This window comes from Urtica dioica, chromosome 3 (genome assembly GCF_054948205.1).
Source record: "Urtica dioica subsp. dioica isolate 48M chromosome 3, U.dioica_male_clone48M_v1_H2, whole genome shotgun sequence".
In the NCBI taxonomy this organism is placed as follows: domain Eukaryota; kingdom Viridiplantae; phylum Streptophyta; class Magnoliopsida; order Rosales; family Urticaceae; genus Urtica; species Urtica dioica.
The window spans coordinates 47,603,523-47,624,883 of NC_142758.1; the positions used below are offsets into that span (position 1 = coordinate 47,603,523).

At 32.3% G+C, this 21,361-nt stretch overlaps 1 protein-coding gene across 2 annotated transcripts; it reads right to left on the reverse strand.

The window, feature by feature from the left end:
• Nucleotides 1–81: 81 nt before the first annotated feature.
• On the reverse strand, nucleotides 82–12,470 carry LOC149403273 (protein DETOXIFICATION 29-like). 2 transcript variants are annotated; one of them, XM_089609929.1, is made up of 8 exons: nucleotides 12,099–12,470; nucleotides 10,364–10,905; nucleotides 9,099–9,185; nucleotides 7,651–7,707; nucleotides 7,301–7,539; nucleotides 6,680–6,798; nucleotides 386–472; nucleotides 82–279 (listed from the first exon to the last, which is right to left on the reverse strand). In XM_089609929.1, the coding sequence occupies exons 1-8, from the start codon at nucleotides 12,390–12,392 to the stop codon at nucleotides 199–201; spliced, it is 1,506 nt and encodes a 501-aa protein (XP_089466055.1). In that variant the 5' UTR covers nucleotides 12,393–12,470; the 3' UTR covers nucleotides 82–198. The 2 variants fall into 2 exon arrangements, with proteins under 2 accessions (XP_089466055.1, XP_089466054.1); XM_089609928.1 differs by lacking the exons at nucleotides 82–279; nucleotides 386–472 and adding exons at nucleotides 4,413–4,650; nucleotides 4,759–4,845.
• Between the last annotated feature and the right edge of the window lie 8,891 nt (nucleotides 12,471–21,361).

Here is a 21,361-nt window from a genome sequence, read left to right on the forward strand (position 1 = left end):
AGGCATAACATAATAACCGGCTCCTATTAATGCATATTTTGTAAATAAAAAAATAAAATAAAAATTGGTGTCCTCCTTGTGTAGAAAATTTTTGAAATAGAATTCGTGGATTTATAACCTTGTATCACATCAGACGAATATTCATCAAGACAAATAAAATATTCAGTCCTAAGTGACTGGTTAACCTAAAAAATAGGATTATCTTAATCTTTCCACGTCGTTATTTTTAGCATGCGTTTCACCTCCCCATTTCCTTATCCTGTCCTCGGCTACAGAAGCCTGCATATAATATTTTATATATGATGTGCATCATAATATATAATAGCTTAATTGACAAAACATTGACTAAGTAAATTTCATAGAATTTTTTTTTCAAGTTATTTACCTCTTTGCTCCAATTTGTTTTGTAAACCATCACGAAAAGGACAATTGTCTGTAGCACTGTCCCGGCCAGCATCCCAACCCAAATTCCCTATTTATATAATTTAAAGTAAATAAAAAAAATAAAAAGAGAAAACTTAGAAGAATAGTTCTCAAGAATGATATGGATTTCCAACATCATTTTGATTTTTGAGCGCTGAAGAAGGAAAAATTAAAGATTCTTTTACATTAAAATTCTTTTTACCACAATTAAAGTTAATATACCGCCTTTGTAATATTTAGAAGGAAAAAAAAAAACAGCTTGTTGTTGTCGTAGAAAAAAATGAGTTTACTTATTTGAAACCCTGACCAAAAAAAAAAGTTTTTATAGTTGTGTAATTCCAATTTACTTTTCCGCAATAGAGTGAGTGGTATATTGACATTCTATGAAACTTTGAAAATTAAATGCGTGCGTCACACTTGTGGGCCTATTATCTAACTTCCCAAAAAATTACGAAAAATACTTTAAAAAATGATGAAAATAGTATTTTTAGGATGCAATATTTTTAAAAAAACGGCTATTTTAAATTTTAAATATATATTTTTAATCAGTAAACACTTATTTTTCATATAAATAAAAATTTAAACAGCAAATAAAATTTGATAGAGCACAAAATAGCAAACAAAATAAAAAATATTGAACATCAAGAGAAATGAATGTTTACAATTTATACAATACGTTTTTAGCACAGCAAAATTTTAAGCACGCTACTCTAGCGATAAACTACAAACAAACAAAAAAAACAAAAAAGCCTATTAGAAGCAATTACCACATTTTTTTTTACTACGGTAAATTTTTCCCAGGAAGCTTTGAAAACCATCACCGAATAAACTATATTCATGTTTCAATAATAAAGTTTTTGTATCACAAGCTTGAGCTCTATTAATAAAATGATTTGGTAATAATTATGTGAATATCCCACTTCTCATTTTTTATTATGACAATATCTCAATTTTAGAGTTGTTTAGAGGTTTATATGACTTGTTTTATTTTATATTGTTTAGAATTTCATTAAACTTTTCCTTAGCTATTTAAAATTTCATATAAAATGAAAAAAAATCACCCGTAATTTTATACGATGTCAATTTACAAATGTTGTTTTCATTTTATAGAATGTCGACCGCTTCAAGTTCTGGTGGAGATTCGCCACAGAGACCGGGATCTCAAGGTCCGCCACAGGAACCTGATTCCCAAGGTCCTAAGAAATCAAGGGGACCAACAACCGGCTCGACGTCAGCGCGAGCAACACATGGTGTACCTGGTGCGAAGGTGGTCAAGTGGGACCCAATAAACCAAACCTTCTATCAAGAGATAAGGAAAGAAAATAAAAAGGTTGGACTATTTAACAACCGCCTCGGTGCTTTGGTGAAAGCACATATCCCGCCTACGACTCGTGATTGGAGTGAAGTGACGCCCCAGACGTTGGTTGCTATTTTGAGCGCACTTCATTCCGAGTTCAGATTTGTGTACACGGATCTTGACACCGGCGAGGATCTGCCTGCGGATTGCTTTCAGAATACGATAGATCAGGCTATCATTCGGAATGCCAAGATTAGGCGACGCAACCAGAAGTCCAAGCTATCAGAGAAGTTCAGGTTGGAGTTTTGCGGGAGCAAAGAAAACGCTAAGGCGGAAACACCACCGGGATATAAGAAAGAGGATTGGGAGGCGGTGGTTGACGAGTTTGCAACTGACGATTGGAAGGTACGTAATGTATGATTATAATAAATCACAATATCTTTATCAGATTGAATAATGAAAAAAATTAATTATGTGCAGAAAAAGTCTAATCGCAACAAGGAGAATTCGAAGAAAAAGAAGACGAGGTCGACTCAAGGATCTCTTTCTTTCTTGGCTTATCGTCATTTGAACGTAAGTTATTCTAATTTTGAAATACTTAATTTGAAATAAATTCAATACTTATATTTTCATAACAATTGCATAGTAAGGATGATGGGACTTTGGGCTCCGCGTTAGATACGTGGGAGAAAAAGCACCATAATAGAAAAGGTGAATGGACGACAGATTTGGCGAGACGAGCACATGTAAGTGATGTGTGATAATTACGATTACGTTACTTACATAATAATTAATTTTTGATAATTTTTTTTATGTGTAAAGGCGCGGATAATTACTCTACTGGCGGATCTTCAGCGACAAGCAGAAGAGCAAGGCGTAGTATTTAACCAGGACGACGCAGAGGAGCATGCGATGCTAGAAATTCTCGGGAATCGTCAAGATTGGTATGTTGGAATAGGTCCAGCGGTCCCGAGATCATCTTGGGCTATTGCTCAGGCTCAGGACGAAAGCTAGTCGTTAGGCTCAGGCTCGTCGTGGCGCGTTCCAGATCCAGTGGTTGGCGAGCTCCAGACTCAGGTTGCGGCACAACAAGTCGCTATGGAGGAGATGCGGCGACAACTGTTCGCGTTCACGCAGCAGTTTTCGCCCTTGCCTCAGATGTCGCCCGGCACGATGCCACAGATGCCTCAGATGTCGCCCGACATGTTGCCACGGATGCCTCAGACGACACCGTCGCCTCAAATGCACCTATCGCCTCTGATGCACCCTATGCATCAGACAACGCCGCCATCAGTTTCAATGGCAGATGCTCAGACGACGCCGCCAGCTTCAGCATAGTTCCAGCGAGAGCGTACGAGCGACAGTGCACGAGGAGGTAGCAGCAGTTCCGGAGGAAGATTTGGCGGAAGAGGGAGTAAAACATTCAAGGAGTGGTTTACAAACCGAAGAAAAGGAAAGGGAAAAGAATGAACATTTTTTTTAATTATTTGTCGTACATTATAATTATTATTGTAATCGAAGAACAAATGGTTAGTTTTTATTATTATTATGAATATTAATTAGTGAATTTTCTAATTAATAAACTATTTAGTACATATTATTTGATTACAATTATAGAATTTATAACCATAATAAACCCAAAAAAATTTAAAAAAATACTATCGGATGCGACTATCCGCACCCGAAAATGGAGCGGGTAGACCGTTGGGTGCGAATAGTCGCACCCAAAAGTCAACATTCCCCGCCAAATTATGTCGGGAAGGCTATTGGGTGCGACTTAGTCGCACCCAATAGTTGGGCAGGAAGACCATTGGGTGCGAGAAGTCGCACCCAATGGTTTGGCGGGTAGGCCCGTGGGTGCGACTAGTCGCACCCAAAGGTTTGGCGGGTAGGCCTTTGGGTGCGACAAGTCGCACCTAATGGCGTTCTCGCGGACTTTTTCGCGTACCTTTTTTGACTTATGGGTGCGACTGTAGGTGCGAATAACCGCACCTAAAAGTCGCACCTAAAAGTCATGATCATCGGGTGCGACTTTTCGCACCCATGACCTTTAGGTGCGAACTTTCGGGTACGAAAAAATCGCACCTAAAGGTATTATTGGGTGCGACTTTTGACTTTTAGGTGCGAAAAAAGTCGCACCCAATGCTATTTTTTGTACTAGTGATGTTGAATTTTATCTTGGTTTGAATTTTGTGTTTTATATTTTATCTTGTTTGTAATCTAAGTAATTTAGATTTGCAAAATATTAAAAAGTGTTTATTATTGCAAAATATTTGTCTGAATACCGCTCGGTTTCCTATATTTTTGTCAGTTTCCTCTACGGTAAGCGGTTACCGGTACCGGTTTCATTTTTTTTTTGAATCCCCTTAGTTTTCACTCCGATATGCAGTTTTCCCCTAAAATTGAAGTCCCGATACGATAACAATAACGGTAAGACGATCTAACAACGTGAGAATTCAATCTCACCAATAGTGAAGAAACTCCCAACTGAAGTAGGTCGTTTTAGACACTAAACCAGCATAATGTCCTATGTCCCTTCTTTACTTTTCGCGTTGTGTTCTTGGTGTTTTTGTGATTCATTATGTGTTGCTTGCTGTGCAAGTTATTTCTATGTGGTATTGCACAGATTTAAATCTAGCAGACTAAAGGCATAACATAATAACCGGCTCCTATTAATGCATATTTTGTAAATAAAAAAATTAAAAATAAATTGGTGTCCTCACTCATGTAGAAAATTTTTGAAATAGAATTCGTGGATTTATAACCTTGTATAATCACATCAGACGAATATTCATCAAGACAAATAAAATATTCAGTCCTAAGTGACTGGTTAACCTAAAAAAATAGGATTATCTTAATCTTTCCACGTCGTTATTTTTAGCATGCGTTTCACCTCCCCATTTCCTTATCCTGTCCTCGGCTACAGAAGCCTGCATATAATATTTTATATATGATGTGCATCACAATATATAATAGCTTAATTGACAAAACATTGACTAAGTAAATTTCATAAGATTTTTTTTTTTCAAGTTATTTACCTCTTTGCTCCAATTTGTTTTGTAAACCATCACGAAAAGGACAATTGTCTGTAGTACTGTCCCGGCCAGCATCCCAACCCAAATTCCCTATTTATATAATTTAAAGTAAATAAAAAAATAAAAAGAGAAAACTTAGAAGAATAGTTCTCAAGAATGATATGGATTTCCAACATCATTTTGATTTTTGAGCGCTGAAGAAGAAAAAATTAAAGATTCTTTTACATTAAAATTCTTTTTACCACAATTAAAGTTAATATACCGCCTTTGTAATATTTAGAAGGAAAAAAAAATAAAAAATAACAGCTTGTTGTTGTCGTAGAAAAAAATGAGTTTACTTATTTGAAACCCTGACCAAAAAAAAAACATGTAGGGTTTTTATAGTTGTGTAATTCCAATTTACTTTTCCGCAATAGAGTGAGTGGTATATTGACATTCTATGAAACTTTGAAAGTTAAATGCGTGCGTCACACTTGTGGGCCGATTATCTAACTTCCCAAAAAAATTACGAAAAATACTTTAAAAAATTATGAAAATAGTATTTTTAGGATGCAATATTTAAAAAAAAACGGCTATTTTAAATTTTAAATATATATTTTTAATCAGTAAACACTTATTTTTCATATAAATATAAATTTAAACAGCAAATAAAATTTGATAGAGCACAAAATAGCAAACAAAATAAAAAATATTGAACATCAAGAGAAATGAATGTTTACAATTTATACAATACGTTTGTAGCACAGCAAAATTTTAAGCACGCTACTCTAGCGATAAACTACAAACAAACAAAAAAGCCTATTAGAAGCAATTACCACATTTTTTTTTACTACGGTAAATTTTTCCCAGTAAGCTTTGAAAACCATCACCGAATAAACTATATTCATGTTTCAATAATAAAGTTTTTGTATCACAAGCTTGAGCTCTATTAATAAAATGATTTGGTAATAATAATGTGAATATCCCACTTCTCATTTAACAAAAAATTGCGTACGTAACGCCACCTAAACTATATGAATCGTAAATTAGCCAACCTTTGGTAAATAATTTGTAAATAGCCAACTTGCATACGTGGCAGCCAATTAACTACCTAAAATATATGTTTGGTTGTGTTAAATAAGGCTTTTATTAATTTGTTAATAAGTTTACTTGGCTATTTACAAGAAATTAACCAAAGGTGAGCTATATCTCAATCCACTATATCCGTGTAAATTAGCCAAGTAAACTTAGCTATATATAGCCACACGGATATAGTGGATTGAGATATAGCTCACATTTGGTTAATTTCTTGTAAATAGCCAAGTAAACTTATTAACAAATTAATAAAAGCCTTATTTAACACAACCAAACATATATTTTAGGTAGTTAATTGGCTGCCACGTATGCAAGTTGGTTATTTACAAATTATTTACTAAATGTTGGCTAATTTACAATTCATATAGTTTAGGTGGCTTACGTAGCCAATTTGGGTTATTAAGTTATATAGCCACACAGATATAGTGGATTGAGATATAGCCCACATTTGGTTAATTTCTTGTAAATAGCCAAGTAAACTTATTAACAGATTAATAAAAACATTATTTAACACAACCAAACATATATTTTAGGTAGTTAATAGGCTGCCACGTATGCAAATTGGCTATTTACAAAGTATTTACAAAAGGTTGGCTAATTTACAATTCATATAGTTTAGGTGGCTTACGTAGCCAATTTTTTCAATATATCAATTTTAGAGTTGTTTAGAGGTTTATATGACTTGTTTTATTTTATATTGTTTACAATTTCATTAAACTTTTCCTTAGCTATTTAAAATTTCATATAAAATGAAAAAAAATCACCCGTAATTTTTTTTAAAGAATGTTTGATATTTATAGTATTTACTAAAAAAAAAAAAAAATAAAGGGAAAAAAAAAAAATAACTCACCGACACACCCATGTTGAGCTTGTAGCCCATTAAAAGGCCCAATGGAACCCCAAAGAAGTAATAACATGCTATGTTCACATATGCCACCAGACTTTGCCATCCCGCTCCAATTGCCACCCCTTAAATCAGGTAAAAATAATCATGGAAAAATTAACGAAATAGTATTTTTAAAAGTGCAACATTTTTAAAAATTATTCCAAGCATAGTATCTTTTTTTAACCTATAAAATGAATAGAAATTTAAATATAGCTCAAAACGTTAAACAAATTTTAAATATATACATATATGTATAATTAAGAAAGATGAAGGTTTAGAACTTAAAAAAAAAAAATACAATTTTCGCAATAAAAATAACGGTTGACACATTATTCTTGTGCGATTAGTTTTTAAAAACAGTATCAGGAGCAATTTCCATAATGCGATGTTACCAACATATTCAAATTTAAAACAACAAAATTTATTCATCTTATTTTGTTCACGTTGATTAAACGTAGCTTAGCTCAGACCTAAATTTGAATCCTAGAAATTATAAATTTTTCTAAAAATTATAATCATTAATGTTACGGCATCCTAGAAACGAATACATGTAATTAACTAATCAATTAATTAATATATAATTACCCGATAAAACTGGTTGAATATTGTTGATGACAATGCAAGTAGCCAACAAGGGAGTGAGTTGCTTAACAAGATTTTTCACGGCGTCATCGTTGGAGAAAAGGGCCGGATATTTGTCGCGTGTGACCATTAACACGAGACATAACCCGATTCCAATTATGATCGAAGTTAACACAGCCACCACTAGTGAGAACTTAGCCGCTCTTGGGTGAGCCGCTCCTAGTTCGTTTGAAACTCTCACGCTGTATTTAATAATTACAAAAATCAAATTATTTTTTTCTTATTATTACCAACTAATCCTACAATTTATTTTCGTAATTACAATTAGTTTTGTCAATTTTTTATCGACTGACCTTATTGCCGCGTTCACGCCGAAAGCTACCATCACCGCCCATCCCAATATGTTCATGCTGCCATGTATCAATCGATTAAATAAATTGATCAAAGTAAAAATACAAGGATAGTGATATATTATAATTACTAACAAATTTAGGCCGTAAAAAATTTGGAGAGGCTAAAAACATATAAAAGGATTTTATCAAATTTAAGGATATTTTAATGTAATATGTAATTTTAATGAAAACTATGAAGGGTGAACTAAAATTAGACAGATATAACCAGAGCTACTATACTAAATAGATAGATAATTAGGAACTGTAATATATACATTAGCAAGAATAGTAGAACAAGCACGTAAAGATTCAAAACAAACAAAGAACACACGTACATGTACCCTATGCCTCAAATAAGTTTTAGGGCCCTGAACAAAAACTAAATTTTGAGTATCGAAAATATTTTAGTTTAAAAATAGTTAATTAGATTTGTTTAAAATTAAAAATATTCATCTTATTTTATAATATAATTATAAAAATAAATTAATAGTTTGTTTGATACATTAAAATACAGCAAATAGTGAAAAGAAAAGAAAAACAAAATTGGAATAAACAGCAAATTAGTAATTTAAATATATAAAAAAAAACATTATTTTTTATAGCGAATGTGATATACAGCTTTTGTTCGAGAAGGTCCTGGTTCTAGATTTACGCAAAAATGAATAGCACATGAAAGGTCTGTTTTGTACACACTACAAAAAGTCCAAGCGGTTAGGTTAAGTATATCAGACACAAAAAGTATATCAGACAAAAGACTCCAGTCAGAAAGCAATGACCTATTATACATATATATATGTATATATATATATATATATGTGTGTGCGCGCGCTTGTCTTAAACTCTTAATATATCATATACATTATATACAAAGCACGTGATTACCTCATCGTAGATGATCTTTCACATGAAGATTATTTCATGGTAAACTTGAACACGAAAGCTTAATGTGTCTTATTAGCATAAATATATGAAGCAAATAATAACGCGATTGGATCTGGAGTCTGGACTATAATTAAGGGGATAATATGCACATGATATACGCCGTAATTATAATATTATTATCTTGACACGGTCAGTGAGATTGAGACACAGATCGTATTCGTAACAAACACAGTTGAAAAAGAAAACTCGGAAAATCTATGCATCATCATGACACAGAGACAGAAGTACCCTACAAAAATATATTTATATTTTATTCACCAATTATTGACACACAGTACACACATATAAATCCATCAGATTATTATAAACACCAAATCTGGAATTGAATGGTAGCTCATTATAGGGCCATATATTTTATATAGACACTAACACGATATTGATTATTGATAATTGAACAGATAATGATTAAAAAGAAAAAAGAAGACACAGCTAATTAATTAACTATTGAAAAATAATGAATGGCTTACCATATGGACAGTGCGTCAACGGAAACTTCAGCGTCCTTGAGATATCCAGCAAAGAGAATAAGTGCCATAAAATACCATATTTCCAAACTGCATTACATTTACCAAAACAGCTAATGGATTAATTAATTATTAGTAATAACACTCGAGTAGCTTTTTAAAAGGAGGGTATAAAATGTTCAAATAATTTTGTAAAACAGATTAGTCAAACACTATATATTTGTCGTGGATTTTATTTTTAATTGAATTTCAGATCGAATAGCGGTTTTTGTACTATTATTATAGGAGTTTCAGATTTGTGTTTATTATGTGCACATCAGATGAGATCATACAAGAATTTTTTATGTCCACTAATATAGCTTGTAGTTAATTAATTATGTACGTAATGTTTGAGATCATAGCGAACGATGTAGACAGGTAATGGCCCAGATATATACTTGCCTATATTGACTATATTGGTTTTCAAAAATCAAAACTCACATATTATATTATGCGTATAATATGGAAAATTTTGTCGTCCTAGTTTCTTAAGTTACTGCATGTATAGTTTTCACATAAAGCATAATATAATAAATAAATGAAAAGCTGCTCTATTTTGTTCTTTATACATTATTTGTGACCTTCATTTTTTTTTATTAGTTTAACATTATTATAGTTTCATTTCAAGTTGAACTTTTATAATTTATTTTGTATAGTGATAAACTAGGGTTTCTAGTATTTGGTAATAATATTTAGGATTTATAATTTTTATTTTGGTTTATTACTTTTCAGGTTAAGAAAGCGTAGTACAATAATGATAAACTCTATAAATTAGTCAGTTATATTGTAAATGAACCTGACTAAAATGTTTGTAAAAAGAGCTAAAGTATCAAACCCAAAAACTATAAATGAAAAAAATATAAAAACGAAAAGATTTAAAATAATATAGGGTATAGTACGAATAATAAATACGAATCTTATCGGCAGTTGGCCATGAATGATCATGATTTAATATACATATGTAGATCACATATTTACGTTCACATATTGCATACATTTGACTTTCTGATCAATGACAAACGCATTAGTATACTATCACAATAAACAAAATTTAAGTGGCAAAATCTCGGAACCTGTTGTTGTTATTTATTTTATTTTTCTTAAATGCATTGGTTGGCTAGCATGCATACCAACTTCTATAAAAAAAAAATTTTAAAAAAAATATTGAAATTAAAATAAAACTTTAGGAAAACCTTAATCAACCAAAGTATAGTGCATATGTGACGTACCAAAGCATCACCGCGGAGGCTAGAGAGAGCCTAACGAATCCCCAAAGATTCTGAAACGCCTTCATCGAAAACCCGGTCCACGCTCTCCCACACGGGCCGGCCAAGATGTAAGCCATCTGGGCGACGATGATGAACCACCAAGAGGCGTTGAGAGCCACGGCGGCCCCGGCTAGTCCCCAGCCGAGCCGCATAATGAAGAGCCAGCTGAAGAAGGTATGGAAGACTAGGGCCACGGCCGCTATGTAAGCCATGGCCATGATCTTGCTCTGCGCCTGAAGGAACTTCGATATCGGGAAATTGAACGCGTACGCGAAGATTTGGGGGATCATCCACATTGCCATCTGTCCCGCGGCCGCGGAGATCTCCTCTGTCTGGCCGATGGCCCTCAAGAGTGGGGCCGCGAAGACGTAGAGGAGCGAGAGCACCGCCGCGGTGGAGTTGAGGATGAGCCATGATCTTTGCATGTAGATCCCGAGCATGTCTAGTTGACCCGCCCCGTACGCCTGTCCGCACAGGGTTTCTAGGGCACTTCCCATCCCCAACTGATACAAAGAAAACCGGACGAGAAAAGAGCTAAAAATATAAATTAGGGGGCTAATATACGAAACAAAAGTTCAGAGGCTAATTTGTAAATTTTGAAGGGTTCCGCTAGGCATGCAGGGGAAGAGTCAAAAAAATTTATTTAGAAGGGGGGCTGAGTAACAAAATTTAATTTTTTTCGTAGTAGTAAAAGTAAAAAAACAAAACTGCAGGGACTCAAATTTAATTGAGAGAAATTTCAACTATATATGCAAAAATGTGTATTTTAAGTATTATAATGACCGATAAATTTGATCAAAATTTGTATCTTATGATGATAGAGAAATTTGAGAGCCAGCAATAATTTAATTTATTTTTAAAAAATAATTAATAAAATACTACGTACAAATATAAATCTTAAGAAGAAAATAATTAAAATTTATTATCTAAACAAAATAAAATAAAGCGACTATAGAGAAGGTTAAAAAAAAAAAAAAAAATTGAGGGGGGCGAACGGCCCTCATATTTTGTATTGCGATCTTAATATTTTTTGCAAGGTATGGACTATGGACCTTGGTTAATGAAATAAAATGAATATATATATATATATATATATATATATATATATAATAGTAGATATAATTATAATCTTGTTATATTATCGAAGAATGTAGATCATATTATTGAGCGTAGATATGACACTCATCAACGTGAATTCACATCTTTGTATTGAAGATCGAATTCGCACGTGGCGGGTCATCATATGTCAGTTGATTTTATTTTATTTGAGAAATCATTAGTCAGTTGTCGGATCCATAAATTATATAGTAACGAATCCAAAAATATATATGTAATTTCTATCTTACAATTAAGTAGTAAGTAGTAACACGTCTTGGCGAAAGCCATCGGGAAAATTGAACGTAAATGTGCGCACGAGAACAATTCACTTTTTAAAGAAAAGACAAATAAAAAAAACTTTTATTCAAAAAACAACGTCTAAAATTAATAGTCCATGTTTTGTTCTTTTACTAATAAATTTGTAACAAGAAATTACCAAATAACGCAAATTCAACGAGGAAATTTGTAGGGACAAAGAGAAAAGTTAAAATGTCGCCACCAAACATATAACTATTAGTCTGATTGTTTTTTTTTTTAAGAATAAGAAAAAAAAATTAATATAAATTACACTTTTGTATTTGATTTTACAGTTGTTTACCATGATACCGAGAGAGAAGCCGGCGATGACGGAGTTCTCGACCGAAACGGCGGCGAGGGCTATGGTGCTGACGTGGCCGGCGAAGACCTGCGTGACGGCGCCGAGAGAGTACTGACATAGGGACGTGAATATGGACGGTCCGGCGATGTACCACAGCTTCTTCGACTCAGCGCAAAACTCTCTGTAGAAGTCGCGGCTTGTCTCGATCGCCGGAATATCATCGGAGCCCGGCGAGAAAGAGTGGCTCCTCGTCGGCGGTAAGAGTGGCTCCTCCAGCTGACCGTTCTCATCCATATTATGAGAGAGAGAGAGAGAGAGAGAGAGAGATTGGTGTTATGATCTGAATCACTTGTTGTATTAAAGTGACTAGGTCGGTCCAACACAATTGTATGGTCGTGTATATATATACATTATTTTTGTTGAAAAGTTCATATATACCACTTGGAATTGAAAAATAGACCATGTTTAATTTTTTTTTTTAAATAGTCAATATCACTTACATGGCAATCCAACTAAAATTTCAATTCCAAATATATCCTTAAACATTTATTTAATTCAAATAGAAATAATAGTCGCGTGTAATTACTTTTATTGTGAATTCCGAATCCATCGCTCTCTCTCGCGGTGTCATTTCTATCAGACTTTCAATTGTGTATCTTCTCTTTACGGCCAACGAACTTGGTTTTAATTTGTCATCATTTCTTATTTATTGCTCAATGTATATCAAAAACGTATTGATGCACTTCAATATATATACTAGATCTCCAAAAATTGTAGGAATGAAATTCTGTAAAAAAAAAAATAATAATAATAAATAAAAAAATAAAAATAAAAATAAAAATAAAAATTCACCCAAAATCTTAGGTATAGTTTTTTTTTTTTCCTACGAATCTCGCTGTAAAAAGTGATGACCCGTGATAAAGCATATTCATGCACTTCGTTTCGTTCTTCTTCGTCGCTGCTGTCGGGTTTGCGTAGGGTTTTGCCGCAGTCGATCTTGTTTTGGTCCTGAAGAATCGCCGCTACGAAGACGGTCTCGTGCTCAGTGGCGACCTCCTCGTCAGACTCTCCGTCGTCTTCCCCTGCGTCTGACGAGGACGAGACCGATGGCGCATAGATCGGGGCTAAGGCCGAGACCCACCAAAACCTATCAAACCTTGAGTGGTCGTGCATCAATCTCTCTCTCTCTCTCTCCGAAACTTTCTCATATACGAATCAGGTGTGGAATTTGAATTGGACTGTATATTTGTGTTTATTTAATTGGATTGGTATTTTTGTATTTATTTGTATTAATGTCTAATATATTTGTGTTAATATCAGTTAATTTGTTGTAGAAACGCAGCTGAATTGAATTGGAATTAGAGTTCGAATTTGGCTGATATTTGTGTTTATTCGATCGGATTAGTATTTTTGTGTTTATTTGTAATAATCTCTAAGTAATTTGTGTTAATATCAGTATATTTGTTTTTATTTGTGTTAATATCAATTAATTTGTTGTAAAAACATTTCTGAATAAATATGAGAGACTATGGCGCAACCCTGAGCGCTATGGTGAAGGTCTATTGTTGTTCGGTTAGATCCGCAATGAATATCTCAACATACAATATTTTTTAAAGGGGTTTGAAAATTTCAAATGTCGTTTTATTTTCCCTTTTTTTCCTTTGATTTCGTATTGAATAGACTTGCCATGTATATGTGACTAATATTTTAAACCTGGTTGATTTCATTTTTATTCTCATATTTATTTCAATATCTTTTCTGTTTAATAGATGGTATAATAGTCTGATCAGATTTGGTTCAAAGATCAAAGTATAGAAATTGTTATTGGATATCAATCGATATATCCGTCGGTAGTCAATATATCAGTAAAATCAAAACCTTGGTATCTGTATCGGTATCAATATTTTAACCCTTGGGTTGGTTAATGTTGTTTGTTGGTTATTTCACAAAATAAATCAAACAATGGCTAATTTGTCAAAAATTAAGTTTATGATTGACTAGTTTACTAGAGCGCCCATTATTATATGACAAAAATCATGAGTGCCCCATCTAAATTTGGGCATCCGGAAAGAAATATAAGAAAAAAAATTGTTCCATTTCGCTTAACATACAGTACCAAAATTATTTTATTATGATGGATTATTTTTTTCTTCGGATATTAGAATATGTTTTAAGTTTTATTTTTTTATTTATTACATAGATAGTGTCAGAACAAACCAGAAAAGGGTGTTTCGTGTAGATTTTCACCGTAGTTATGGTATTATTTGGAGCGGAACACTTTGTTTCATTAAGTAACGGAATTTCGATAAGTCGGGAATGGAACAAACCAGAATTCTATATGCTCAAGTTCAATAATGAATCTGGATTCATCCCTCACTTGCTTGAGTCTTCTTCAATGTCCTTTCTCTAATCAAAATAAAGTAATAAACCACGCCATCATTTTTAGTATTATTATTATTATTAAATTTTTCTTTTGTGTAAAAATATGTTTAAAAGTCCATGGTTAGCGTGTTTTATTTAAACTTGACATACAAAGAAGGAGACCCCCAAATAAAGGAAACGATCTAAATTCATAATCAATGTGTTTTTTTTTTTTAATAAGTGTTTACCGATTTTCACTCTTCAAATAGCTTTAGGTTGCGACTTGCAAGTCAGGCCATGGCCATGGTCGGCCCGATCATAAAAGCTAATTAGTTTATCACTTTAGGCTTCAAATTTTAGAAAGTTTGTAAGGTCTACTCTATGAATTTCTTTATCAAAAAGGCCTAATTTATTTAATTTTTTAAGGCCTAATTTATTTAACTTAAAAAAAATATATGCCTTACTTTTTAGTGGAAGAGTTGCACAAATAACCCGTAGACGGTTTTTTCAAGAATAGTTTATACACCTTCAAATTAAAGACTTCATTCTTTAATTTTAGTCAATCGTTTTCCTTTTTCTAAATGAAACTTTTAATTGGAAAAAACGCTATACTTGTAAACAAAAACTAAATAAAACTGACACCCAAAAATAGAGTAATGGGTAAGGATAAAGTCGAGTTCGGGTATTTCATTACTCATACATGTTTCCCGTACTCGTTTACACAACTTTTGAAATGGGCCGGGTAATATGCATATATATCGGGTACGCAGGTAGAAAATAATATACTCGTTACCTGGCATAAAAATTGGATACCGTGTCAGGTAGATCCGTTCAAATAGCAAACTTAATATGTTTTAATATGTTATTTCAAATTGAATATACCCTTTAATATAAGTTATTTCAACTCGAATGCATTACAAAACATGCCATATTTTTCTAATATGTTATTTTAAATAACTAATATATTTATTTTAGTGTCTATTTTAAAAAAAATGTTTTTTGAGTTGACGGGCCGATAAACAATCCTATTACCTGTATCCGGACTCTTTTTAAGAGCGGGTATTACCCGTATCGTTTAAATTGGGTATGAGCCGGTGCGGGTGTGACTTATGTATCTGCCATCCCTAAAATACAATTAAAAAAAAATTGTGGTAGTAAGCATTAAGTTAAAAAAAAAAAAACAAAAAAAACAAAAAAGGTATAACTTTGTTTTCCTAAGATCCTAATGTATATGGGGCCAGCCTGCGTCAAGTTAAATAACTTTTTGCCTTCTTTTTATTAGGCACACGTCTAATAAAAATAAAACAATACTTTTTGTAATTTAAAGAAAATGGTCTCCATCCATGTATCATACATAAACTTTTTATTATTTTAAATGTAAAAAAAAGGAGAGAAAATAACACATTTATACAATGTGTTTTAGTGAAATATCGAGTTTAACCTTTAGTTTTAAAAAATATATAGAGTTAATATCTTCTGTTTAACTAAAGTGACGAAATTATACCCTAAAATGGATAACAGTATCACAAATCTCCCTTTCATTGATATTAATTCTTATATAAGAAAAATCGAATCAAATCTAAACCAGTACTCTAGCTTCCAAATTCCCAATTTTAAAATAAAAATAGCTTTAATTTAAATTAAATAATAAAATCCATATCTCCCAAAAGAACTTCATTTCGTGTTCGAATTGCAACTCTGAATCCTGGATTCTCTGTTCGAATATATGATTTTGATGACTATCAACTGTCAATTTTTACCCATTTCCTTCTTTATGTATTCTTCACAATTAAGAGACTGTTGATAAATGATAATTACATATATGACGCGAATGATAAATGATAATTGATGTTTACATATAATTATTATAGTCAACGTCAGTTAATAAAAATTCAATAAAAAGAAAATTTGTGGCACTGTTGTCTATTTCAGAACATAATTTCGTCATTTTAGTTAAATAGAGAATATGAATTCGATATTTTTGAAAATCTATATTAAACTCGATATTTCACTAAAACATAATGTATATATGTGTAATTTTTTAAAAAAAATCATTTATTTGTTTTGTTTACTTCTTGTTGCTATTGACGTAATTAGAGGCTCATATAATATTGCAACAAGTGGTTTTTTTGTTTTTGTTTTTGTTTTTTTTTATATATTATGCAATAATTGTAACATGAAATAGTTGGTTACAACTTAAATGAGCAACATGGACTAGCTCTATGCCCGCCATACATTGAGGCAGGAAATCGTTGAGGTAACTGGTAACACAATGTTTCTAGGTATTATTAAAAATATTTTATGAGCTACTAAAAGGAGTGATCTTTTTCTGTGTGATGTTAAATCATTTGGCAGAGTATACATTTGACCACACTCAATTATCTGGTCTCTATTTATTTTTTTTAATCTATTAATATAAGACTGTGAGTTGATGTGGGCAATCGGATCTGTTGTGCCGATTTAAAAATATTGGTACAACCGAGAATATCATAGTCTGCTTTGAAAAGTGATCCGAATTTTTATTTTTTTTAAAAGATATTGGTGATCAAATCAAGGATCGAAATACCGTTACCGTTCCGATCTTTCGAATTTACTGGTAACCTCCCGTACCGTAAAAGAATACCGGAGAAAGCAGAAAAAAAGGAAACCGGTACCATTGAACTTACCGTTACCGTAGAGGAATACCGTCAAATACCGTATTTACCGAGGGGAATTCAGAAAAAAAAAATATACAAAAAAACATACAAAGTTTAACATAACCATAATCATTACAAAAAAAATCATAAACGTGAACAAAAACTCTAAAATTAAAAACAATTCATAACAAATTCTTCATAAATCAATAAACAAGTTCAACATAAACTTAGTCATCACCAACTAATAAAAAAATTACAACATAATTCGGATTAATTACAAAAAATTAGAATCATGAACACAAACTCTAAAATTAAAAACAAGTCACAACAATTTCTTCATAAATCAATAAACAAGTTCATCATACCCTTAATTATCACTAAATAATAAAAAAATTACCAAATAATTCGGATTAATTACAAAAAATTAGAATCATGAACACAAATCTTAAATAAACACTACATTTAAGTTCACAACTATCAATTATACTTAATCTTCAAGAATTATCAAGAAATTTGAAAAATTAAACTCAAAATCATTAAAAAAAAACCTTTAACACGTCGGGAAGCTCACGGGAAAGGGGGATTCCGGTGGGATCTGGGAAGAAATGAGCTATGTCGCGTCGGGAAACAGGCGGTTCGGCGGGATCCGGACGGGATCTGGGAAGAAATAGGCTAGCTCGCGGCGGGATTTGGGAGAGAAGAAACCGGCTTGAATGGCTGAATTTTGGGGAAATCCGGGATTAAATACCCGGTTTTTCCTTTCTTTTTTTTTTTTAAGTGAACCGGACCGGAAAGTGAGAACCGGGTTCCTACCCGATCCCGGTCCGGTTCCCCCGGAATCACCGGAAACTTCTGGTTTTAGTGGTTCCGGTGCCGGGGTCTTCAAAAAAGGGGGAACCGGACCGGTTCCCCCGGAATTTAAATCCTTGGATCAAATTAGGGACGGAGTGTCTATTATGGTATTACTAAAAAAAAAAAAAAAAATCCTCTCTAATTGGAAAAAAAAAACATAGAATATTACGGACGAAACAAAAATTTTTTGGTATGCCATTATTCACAAGATCGAAATATTTTGATCTGTTTGGAATCATAACAAAATTCTAGTTTCAATTTGCTCCTGGAACAGGAAAGAATTTCTATTCTCTTATATTCGAACAGCCAAGTTTAAACTTTAAACTAGGAGTATTTCATAATAAAATCTGAATTTCGATTATTTGAATTAGATTTGGTTTTTAATATTATAATCCTGTTTGAATATTATATATATATACCAAGGATCGAAATACCGTTACCGTTATCGTTCCGAGCCTTCGAATTTACTGGTAACCCCCCGTACCGTAAAGGAATACCGGGGGAAGCGAGAAAAAAAAAGGAAACCGGTACCGTTGAACTTACCGTTACCGTAGAGGAATACCGTCAGATACCGTATTTACCGAGGGGAATTCAGAAAAGAAATATACAAAAAAACATACAAAGTACGTAGGATAAAATTCATAAAATTAAAAATAGTGTAGAATGTTTCAACACAATATGAAATTACAAACACAAGAAAAAGTAAGTTTAATAACCAAAATGATAAAGTTCAACACAACCCACCAAATACTATTGTTCCACAAATTCAACATAGGAGGGATACAAATGACTACTCAAAGCGACCGTATGCAGCGGTCATACTAACTAATAACATTTACAAGTCACAAAATTTCTTCATAAATCAATAAACAAGTTCATCATAACCTTAATCATCACTAACTAATCACATAATTATCAAATAATTCGGATTAAATCCAAAAAAATTACAAACATCAACACAAAATTAAATCAACACTACATCAATGCTCACAACTATCAATGTATACTTAATCTTAAAAAATTATCAAGAAATTTCAAGATTTAAAAACTCAAAATCATAAAAAAAAAAAAAAAAAAAAATTGGCCGGGAAGCTCACCGGGAAGAGGTTTACCGGGGGGATCTGGGCAACTTTGGCCTTCGGCGAGTCGGGAAATGGGCGAGACGGCGGGATCCGGCCGGGAAGCTGCAAAATTCGCACTGGGTCGCGCCGGAAAATCCTCTCGAGCTTACCGTCCCATTTTGTTTTTTTTTTAGGTTTACCGGGTATTTATACCCGGTTTTTTTTTTTTTTTTAACCTGGACCGGACCGGGAAGTGGGAACCGGGTTCCCACCCGGATCCCGGTCCGGTTCCCCCGGAACCACCGGAAAATTCCGGTTTTGGTGATTCCGGTGCCGGGTAGCTCCAAAAAGGGGGAACCGGACCGGTTCCCCCGGTTTTTCAATCCTTGATATATACACACATATATACACACTAGCGGAGCCAAAGACGAAGGGGCATATTACCCCCTAAATTTTAAATTCTAATGTTGACCTAATTTCGTTTTATCAATAATTTGTACATTTTTGGTCTTATATTATATTTTTTTTATTTTATAAATGTCCCCTTTGAATAGTTATTTATTTATTTTTAATTGCCTCTGAGACCCTAATTTTTGGCTCCTGTATATACACCAAATTATTTTAATTACATAATTATTATATATACACTATATATATATATATATATATATATATATAGAGAGAGAGAGAGAGAGAGAGAGAGAGAGAGAGAATCAAATTATTGATCATAGGCCCATGGCCTCATGGGTATGGGAGAAACCGATAAAGTGAATCGTAATGGTTTGCCTTTTGATTTGTGAGGCGATGGAAATGAAATTGTGACATTTTTCAACGCATGTAACATGCTGCTAGTCATTATTATTATTAATAATGTTTTTTGATTGATGAAGATAATAATTATATTTTTATTTAGAAATCTCTTCGTCGAGCTAAGGATAATAATAAATTTTAAGTAGCATGAATTGGTAAACTACGTTTGTCTGCACGTTGTTGTTTGGCCGCCAAAAAGAGAGAAAGCAACTTCTAATTAATTTTTTTATTTTTTATTTTTTTTACAAAAAGAGATTAATCAAAAGCAAAATAAAAAATAATATAAAAAGTCATTAGGTGATATGTGGCTGTATGAAGGAGATATAATTTGTATCGCAATGATTTTTTTCAATTTATCTTCTTTAGAAAATTCAATGGTTTGTATTATTTCACTTCTGATATATACCTTTTTTTTTTTTTTTTTTTCTTTTTCTCCTGTGTTGTGTTCGGTCCGAACAAATAAAGTTTAATACGTGGTTGTTGTGCAGATGATATCCACAGGCTTGCTATTATTAATTTATTACTATTATTATTATACACAATATGATGATGGGTCCTAGTTCGTCAATATTATAGTCCATATGTATAAAGCCAATAAATTTCCGATGCCGATGATCAGCCATAAATAGTTATCTCAAGGCCTTTCCAAGTTGCATATATATGCATATACATATATATATATATATATATATATATATATTATATATATATATATATTTACAAGCACAAAGTATAACTTTTTATCATATGTAATTGTGGAAATAGCATGCAATCGTGTTTCTTCATAACCTAATTGCAAGAACTTACATATCTAAAATTCATATATCAAAAATAGTGTTTTTTCAATTGCAAACAATAACTTTTCTTTATGTTTATTGATTTTTTTTTAATTTGTTTCTTATTTTGGATTCTATTTAATTTTGTTCATTATTTATGTTTATATTTTCATTTACGAGAAAAATAATCTCAAATAATGATTTATGATTTGAAAAAACACTATTTAAAAAAATTCAAATAACCACTATTTTAAAAATATTGTACTTTACAAATGCTATTCTTATAATTTTTCCTATATAAATTTGAAGGTGGATCATAACTAATTGGTATAAATAGATTAACTATCATATATCAAAATAAGGTTACTAGACTGTAGAAATCAAACAAAACAATAAAATATAGTCCAAATATTTCAAACCATGTGTATACGTTAATACATATACATATATGAAGGCTGATATATATACGTTGGTCAAAGCCCCTGCTGAACTTTTACTCGAAAAAAATTCGTAGTTAATTATCTATTTTTTTAAACAAGTTTTTTTTTTTTTTCATTACCGCGCTGATTACCAAGTACGAAAATATAGTTATCTGATTACCAAGTACGAAAAGATTGCTTCCTGATCAAAAATACAAAAAAGTATTAAAAAAAACGAAGAACTGATTACAAGATGTATTTATTATAATCGTGTTGGCTTTCTAAATTTTTTTTTCTTGCTTGTTTGAACATGGTTTTGCAAGTTGCGGAAATATGGGATCAGATGAG